Below are 8,167 nucleotides of genomic sequence, written 5' to 3' on the forward strand. Positions count from 1 at the left end.
TGATCGATTTCAGTGCATAGCGGCACTAATCTTTGGATAGAGTGAAGCGCCACTGGTCTCTCGGGGCTAAAGTATATAAAATACTGTGCAAATTATGGGTATAGTGAAGCCTCATCAGAACTAGGGGTCAGTTGAGGTCCTTTGGGTTTTGTACAGGGACAGAGGGGAAAAGAAAAACCAGTGGTTGTGGAAGGTACCTGCCCATCCTGGCAGGGAGGTTTCCCCGCCTGGGAGAGGTGGCCTGTGGTTGCCATCTCTCCTCGCTGACTCCCCGTGCTCCGGGGAGGGCAGAGACGTGGCACCCGGTTGCCCCTGGGCCATGAGTTGCCAACTGAGGGTCATGACAAATTTACTGGGTGGTGGCCAGCCCGGGCCTGCGCTCCCCACGCCATTTGGGCCAGCAGACAGCAGCGAGCTGTTTTGTCACCAGCACAGGTGAAAAACGTCCTCAGCAGAACAAAGCAGTGTCTGGCAGGGCTGAGGGCACAGAACCAGACTGGCCCAGGTGCCTGCTTTCAGCTGTGAGGGCCTGAACCTTGACTCTTCTCTCCTTTCCTTTCTAGCACATGTTGAAAGAGGATGAAATGTTTAAAGACTTTGCGACTCGCTCTCCTAGCACCAGTATAACAGATGAGGACTCCAACGTGTGACAGGAACCACCAGGCACTGACAAAGGCTCACTTTCCTGTGTGCAAGAAACGTCATCATTACATGTGACAGGCAGCAGATCATGTACATTACATCGCTCTTGCTTCTGTTTGTTAGAAGTAACGCTGGGGGGTGGAGAATTTGAAAAGAAAAGGAGGAAAAAAAAAAAAAGGTGCCTACTCTAGAAGTTGCCATAAGAAACACCCAGACACTGGTGAATGGTAATTGTTTTCCCTATATTTAATGTACAAACTGGTGATATGTTTCAGAGTGTTGCATTTAAATTTACGTGGTATGATAGTGCTCCTTTTGCTTATTCACGGCCTCAGATAATCCCTTATACTGTTTCAAAATAACAGAAGATGTTAGGTAGAAGTACTGTGTCTGTGGATGTCGTGCATCAGCTTTCTCTAGGCTCTCAGCTGAAAAAAGATGTTACTGCTCTTTTTCAAGTGCATTTGTTTGGTACAAATACCAGTTCTGCCCTTCCTACAATATCCGGTGCAGGATTTTAGTAATCCATGCCCTGCATAAACTCCCCAGTAACTTTTTGACTGTTGGTCTTATTTTTATACTGTTTTATAAAAAAAAAAAAAGAAAAAAAAGAAAAAAGAAGTATATGAAGAACATATAAAAGCAAAAATTTTAATTTTGTGAGATAGAGTGATGGAAAGTTTGAGGTGTAGGGGAAAGGGAGAGGGTTATAAAAAAAATTATGCCAGTTTGCATACCAGCTGGTTACTGGAAAAGGCAGGCTGACCTTTGGAACTGTTTGCTTTTGTTCCTTTTTACTAAGTGCACAGTTTAATGATCTTCCATTTGGGATGAAACAATTACAAAGCATGTTTCTTCTAGCAGTGACTCATACGGAAACTGCAGATTTTCAAACATCTTCTTTCTTGTTCCCAGCAGCAGTAGTTACATCACTCAAACAGGGTTATTAACACTTCTGTGACTTAAAAAATTTCCTTAAAGTTGAGAGTATTCCCTGCACATGGAAGGAATACTTCTGTGCTGTGACTAACATAAAGATGGTGTAGTTGCAAAAAAATTAAAGTTATATAGAGAAATGTATAGGAAATATATTATTTCATAATATTAAAGCTAAAGTGGGACTTTTCCTCCAAAATTCACATATCAAACATATTGCTCATTGTTTTACCTGCTTAAAGCACAGCTCCTCTGCTTTTGAAGATCATCAGATTTTAAAAAACCTAACTAGCCAGTGGAAATCTTTGGTCAGACTTCCAGTATTGCGAGGTGTCCTAGCCAAAAGCAAACAAAAAAAAGTAACTCTTGTTTATTACAGTGGTCATTCATATGGTGTTGAATGTTGCATGTATTTTAGCACAATGGCATGAAGCTTCTTTGCTTTGTAAAGGCAAAAAAAGTACAGCTGGAATTGTTTCTTGCGGTGGTATGTTGCTTTACCAAGCGTTTGTCACTCGTTTCATCGCCCTCCTTGCTGGAAGTGAGGCCATTTCTGACACGTTGCTGGTGGGGATGTTAGATTTGTGCTGACTTTGTGGGTATTTCTGAAACACTATTAACAAAGCTAGGAAAGGAAGAAAGGTTCTTCCAGGGCTACCAGGGAGCTCCCATCGGATGTTGGAGTAGATTGGAGACTCATTCTAGCATTATATTATTGTAACCTGATAAGCTGTTACCAGCCTGGTTCTTGGAAGGATGGGCAGTGTAGGCTATTGCTTATGTACCAAGATGAAAAATTTGATGTGGACTGCTTGTGTTACACATAATGTCAAGCACTGCCATTTTTTCTTTAGTAACTGGAGCCAGGCAAACAATCCATAATGTATACATAAAATAGTTTGTGCTGCTTACCATCCGTCTACAAACAGATCACAACTGATGCTTTATTCGATACTCCTGACTAATGCCTGTCTGCAAATAATTTGCTGTCTGTTGTTTCTTCCTCTGCAGTCTTGGGGGTGTTTGAGCTATTTTATTCAGGCAGAAATACTACATTGTGTAACACCTGCCGTCAGCTTTAGGGTGCAGATGCTTGGGATGTGAATTCAGGGCTCGCTTTCTGTGAATACTCTGCAATATGGTTATTATTTACATGTAAGTTGAGCTTAAGACCCTGCTCTCCCAAATGCTGCTCAAGCACTGGGAAGACCTTGGTGCAGGCTCCTGAGCAGATCTCCAGATTCGCTCTCACTAGATGCTGACTAGTTAATATGACTGGATATTCACGGGGGGAGAAAAGGGGGGGGCTAGTGACACAACGTTATGTGCTGGAATAGGCACAAACAAATACTCTCTGATTTCTCTTCAGTCCAGTGCTGTTAGCAAGTGTATCAACAACAGGAGATGATGGTTTATTTAAGTCCAGTGTAAGTAACGTTCCGCTCCGAACAACCCTTTCCTGCATTCGCTGGTTGGAAGCCAGGTCAGCCCCTCGAAGTTGTCTGTCATCTGAACCTTGGTTACTTTATGGGGGTGGAATTTGAAAGCAGGCGATGAAGTCAGGAAGTTTCTGTGCGCATGTGCACACAATTGATACCGTTGGGGTATTTTAATTTGTGTGTGTTTGAAGAGGGCAACATAACTACTGTGTATTGCCATGTAAAGTCCAATAAAGTCTGTGGAAAATGCCAGGTGTTTCTGGAAGCTGGTTCCTTTCTCATGTAACCTCTTTTTTCCCTTTTATTTTCCTAGGAAGTTTGTTTTGTTCTATTTAAAAGACAAAGGAGGGAGAAGGGACAAAATCACATGTTTTTTGTGGACTTGTTTGTTCATTTGTCGATAGTGCCTGCAGAAGGGCTTGGCTAACAGCTAAGGAATCAACTACCCCAAGTCTTTTTACTTATTTCAGGGATCCAGTTCTGAGCATCTTGGGCTGTTTGGCACAGTGTGATGAGAAGGCGCTTCCCCGTTGCTCGGTGTGTGCTGCTCGGGGAGTCCTCGCACGGTGCCGAAAGAAGGACTCTGGCCCTTCTTGCTGTAAAGGGCAGCCGTCTCCCTGGCCTAGGTGTCATTCCCCTCCCTGTGCCCTCCAGCCCTCAGCAGTCTGAGGAGCTCCAGCTGCTTTGCCAACAGGAGTTGAGCTTCCCCAAATGACATTTTGTTGCTGGGGTGCAGGTACAAATCGTGATCAGTATTTTGCCCAGTGTAGCCCAGATAACGGACCAGAAAATGCAGAACCCCCATCTCATTTACCTTCATTTCTGTGGTTTTGTTCATCAGGTTCAGCATTTCAATGGGAACAGTGAGGATAAGCACTTTGAAACCTAGAGGATGCTAAACTTTCCTTGTCTGTTTGTTTACAGTGATGAGGAAAAGATAGATGGGTATTGATCAAGAGCCTATGGAGATTAAACCCAGCTTTCTTCTGTTTGCATAAATTACATATATGCTTAGGAATGCCGAAGTTATCCAGAATAACCTCTGGAATGATTTCTGATTCCCATCTACTAGGTATTGTTGCATCCTGGCTTTCCCTTTAGGAGAGTATTTGTGCTTACCCCACCTGCATGCTTTTTATACCTTGCACCGCTTTGTTCTTATGAATGTTTAGTGCATACTTCATGCTTCACCTTAGTATTTTGGCATTTTCATTTGCAGCAAGAGCTTTTCCTACTGTGCTTCTTATCCTCGGTTGGGAGGAAGAAGATAGTGCTCTCTGAGGCAGCTAAGAAGCAAAACCTTCTGAGTTGCCAGTGGATCTGGAGCAGTGGTCAGCAAAGAGAGAGTATCAGGAGAGTGCTGGGGAACCCCTGAGTAAAGGGAAATTAGAGTTATGATCAGAGATAACAGGATAAGCAGCAGCATGCTCCCTAATCATAGCTGTGAGAAGGTCATGAAGGAATGGAGATGGGCCCATGGCACCTTTGAAGACCTGTGGGAGAAAAAGACACATAATATGTAGGACGTGATCTCTTCCTTAGAGAGAGGGACCCAAGGGCAGCAGCAGGACTGACCAGCCCATGCACCTGAGAAGGTGTTTCCCATGGGGTGGCAGGAGCACAAGAACATCTGTAGGCAGGAGAGAGAGATCGTATGAGGATGTTTTGAGCAATGAGAGTAAAGAGGGCAGAGAAAGACAGATTCTTGATACTTTTTTCACTCACTGAGAGTGAAGAGAAGGAAGAGCAGCATCCAGCAGGACAGAGCCTGTTTCTTGAGAATGGTGGTGAGATCCTGGGCCAATGAAGAGACCGTAGTGGTGCATTTGGCACCAGCAACGTCCAGAGCTGAACAGGGCTGGCTCCTGCTGCAGCGGTAACATACGTTCCAGCTTCACACCTAGAGAGAGGGGATTTTGTAAGGTTAGGAAGTGGGTTTATTGGTAACTCTTTGACAGTCCTGCATGGACTGCCTGTCCAAGCTTCACTGAGATAATCCAGTTACAGACAGCAACAGCACGAGCTGCTCAGTTGAGGCAAAGTCCAAATCCATGTGCGTTGCTGTGGCACAACCACTGCTACTCGCAGCAGCAGTTAATACTGGGACACAGGCAGTGGCCCATCAAAAAAGACCACTGCATCAATTCAAGCGCCTGTACAAGTCTTCATGTTTGGATGCATACCCTTCTCTGTGTGATTAATGCAGAAGTGGTTTCATCTCCAGGAAGCACCCAGTGCCAATAAAATGGCTTCTCTGTAATAGTCCTAAAAATGAGATCAAAGGAGATAAGATCAGACTGGAATGAGATAGCATCAGCTAAAGAAATGGTGTCAGAATTAACAATAAGGAAAACAAGCACCGAGGCATTCAGTAGGTGTGGAAGTTACTGGGCCTGTCCGGCTGGTTGCTGCTCAGTCAGCTGCAGAGAAACACACCCAGGAGAAAGCCCATCTGCCCCGTGGGTCGGCAGCCAGCACACGGAGTTCACCTCTGCCGCTGCCATTGACCTTCAGCGGGAGGGCAACAGGTAGCCATGTGCATGCTTAATAATAGGTCTGGCTGAGCCCAGCACCTACAGAGCCCTCGCTGGAAAAGGCAGGGACTTCCCCAAAGCGGTCCGCATGTGGAAACGACCTCCTCCTGCACAGAAAATGGGCCAGAAGGTCTCGCACGAGGACAGCCAGGAGAACAAGGCGGAAACTCTAGTCATCTGTGAAGTCTTCAGCCAAGGCGTGGTCCATGCATCTCAACGGCTGAAGGACTACCTTGGTTTTGTGGATCCTCAGAGCAAATTCCAGCCAGCCACAAACACGCTGAGTGAGATCTTTTTGGTCAACTTCATCCACTTCTGCATGGAAAAGGGAGCAGAGGAATGTATCATGACCAGCAAGATGACCAAGCAGCAGTCCTCTTTGTTCGGGGTGGACTGGATCTGGACTCTGTCTGGAGCTGACAAGCAAATCAAACTTCAGTTCGCCGTACAGGCTTTGCAGCTGGCTGAGCTGGTCCGTGGCGAAGGTGGCCCCGCGGAGGCAGTGGAGGACTGCTGCCGGGAAGCTGCGCTGGCAGACGAGCGCTTCCAAAACAAGAGCAGGTTTGAGAAGCTGGCAGAGTTCTGCCACCTGGTAGGACAGGACTGCCTGGGCTTGTTCATCATCTTCGGTGTGCCAGGGAAGCCTAAGGACATCCGAGGAGTCATGCTAGACAGCATTGCCAAGGAGGAGCAAAAATGCCGCCTGTCAGGCAGGAATGCACTACGGCAATTTGTCACCAATACTGACAGCTTCCTGCCCACAAAAGACATGTTGGAAAACTGCCTTGGCACAAAAAACGGACCAAAGAAGGTGGGCAACGTGTACATGAAGTTTCTATAAACCACTGGTTAACAGTAGTGGCTCTCTGCACACTGGCACCAGAGGCTGCGTGGGGCTCAGCTCTGCCTCTCACTTTTCTTCTCGCATGCTCTTCCCTCCACCTTCCTATTTCCCACTTTCCCCTCCCCTCGTTTAACTCCTGCAGAAGCCAGGCTGAATCAGTCTTTCCAGGTTTTAAAACAACAGGACGTACCTGCCAGAAAAATAGGTTTATAGAAGGCTCGTCATTTTTCCAGAACATTTTGTTCACCAGACATTAAGTCTTGGCTGGAGCTGATGAAAGCGTCATCGCTCTGAGCCTTTGGGGGGTCGTGGTAGATTTGACTCACAGCCTTTGTTTACTCTGTGGCAGATTTTTTTTTTTTCTGTAATAGGAGGTTGAGTCTGTAATAAAATGCACTGGTGCTGGGCAGAAGATTTGCATTAAGCATGAAGGACAATTCCAGGGCTTAAAAAATGCTGGTTCTGAACTAAGAGGAAAAGACCTTCCCTGCCATAGAAATGGGCTGTATGAGAAACCTGTTAATTACCTGCCCCTTAAAAGTAGATCAGTGCCAGGCACCAGAGGGCCTCAGAGCTGTGACTGAGAGGCAGGGCAGGGCTGGTCCCAGCTGCAAAGCCTGTTCTTGCTGGGCAGCTGTGTTGGGTCAAGGTGGGGCAAAAGGCAGTGGCAGGGGGTAAAGAAAACTTGGGGAAAAATCAACCAGCAGGGACAAAAACCTGGCCCTGGAGACCATGGTGGGAGGTTTTGCTTTTCACAGCAGCAGAGGCAGCTTCTGACCACTTGTGGCAGAGAGCAAAAGTTCAGAGAAGGCAAAATTATTTCATTTGGAATTTGTTTACAGTAGCTTAGCAGCTGATTTTCATTTATGAACTAATTTATTCCATTTCCCTCAGGCTTTAGTGGACTAAGTGAGACTTTTGGGTGCACAGTTGTAATTTCTGTCAGCCACTGTTAACTAGTGAAGGAAAACCTTATCAGTTTTGAGCCTGGTAAACTCAGTTTGTTTATAGCTATAGCTGAATAGTTTTGTCAGTGCAAAACTCCTCTGCCTGTACCTTTCTTGTAATGTTATTTAACAGAATAAAAATAATTTGAAAAGCTCATGCATATTTTACTATTTGAGTTACAAGATGGGGCAGCTGTGACAGCTGAGAACTAGAGGCTGTTCTTTACAGAGCCATTAAAAAAGGGCATAAAGAACCTGCAGCGTCAGTGCCAGAAGCGTTGTTCGCAGCTTTCCCTGTGGAGGCTGAAAGGTGAACTGAAGCAACAACAAACAGAAGAGAACTGTGAAATTTTTGCCGAGTCAGAAACATAGCTGGATATAGAGAAGGGAGGCCTTTCGGTTTTGAAATAGTTCATTGAGATAGTTATTTTTAAAGAGCTGGCAGCACTGTCTTTGTGTGTAGCAGGGGGTTGAGGGACTCAGGCTGGTGTTTTACACAGAAAACACGCCTAGGCAGGGGGGTGCCAGGGGGGTGTGTGCAGAGAGTGGGGGCTCTGCACCCATTCAGGAAGGTTAGGGGTGGGGTTTTTTGCCTGTTTAAAGTAACAGCATAACCAATACTGCAGCAGGATTGATTGGTTTATAAAACACCAGCAGAAAAGCTTTAATTTTGCATTAAATTGGTATCTTACAACTAGTCTGTGTCCCTTAAGCTGTTTAGTTCTGTAGGAACACTGTCTGAACACTGGCTGGGCCTTTTTCTTTGGATGTTTCACATGCTTTTGTGGCATTGGGAAGGGGAAAAATCAGAAACATCTTTACTAT

The 8,167-nt window shown here is 45.6% G+C and overlaps 2 protein-coding genes across 16 annotated transcripts in view; both read left to right on the forward strand.

Annotated features, from left to right (window-relative positions):
* Window positions 1-3,267, forward strand: part of PPFIBP1 (PPFIA binding protein 1) — a 115,947-nt gene extending 112,680 nt beyond the window's left edge. For all 15 annotated transcript variants that reach the window (XM_074825527.1, XM_074825531.1, XM_074825530.1 and 12 more), the window contains one exon: window positions 564-3,267. In XM_074825527.1, the coding sequence (XP_074681628.1) occupies window positions 564-650 (87 nt within the window). In that variant the 3' untranslated portion in view covers window positions 651-3,267. The remainder of the gene's footprint in view (window positions 1-563) is intronic.
* Window positions 3,268-3,397: 130 nt separating this feature from the next.
* REP15 (RAB15 effector protein) lies at window positions 3,398-7,499 on the forward strand. Its single transcript, XM_074825545.1, has one exon. It carries the CDS (start codon window positions 5,640-5,642, stop codon window positions 6,390-6,392), a length of 753 nt encoding a protein of 250 aa, XP_074681646.1. The 5' UTR covers window positions 3,398-5,639; the 3' UTR covers window positions 6,393-7,499.
* The last annotated feature ends 668 nt before the right edge of the window (window positions 7,500-8,167 follow it).

Source organism: Strix aluco, chromosome 5, assembly GCF_031877795.1.
Source record: "Strix aluco isolate bStrAlu1 chromosome 5, bStrAlu1.hap1, whole genome shotgun sequence".
NCBI classification, from domain to species: Eukaryota; Metazoa; Chordata; class Aves; order Strigiformes; family Strigidae; genus Strix; species Strix aluco.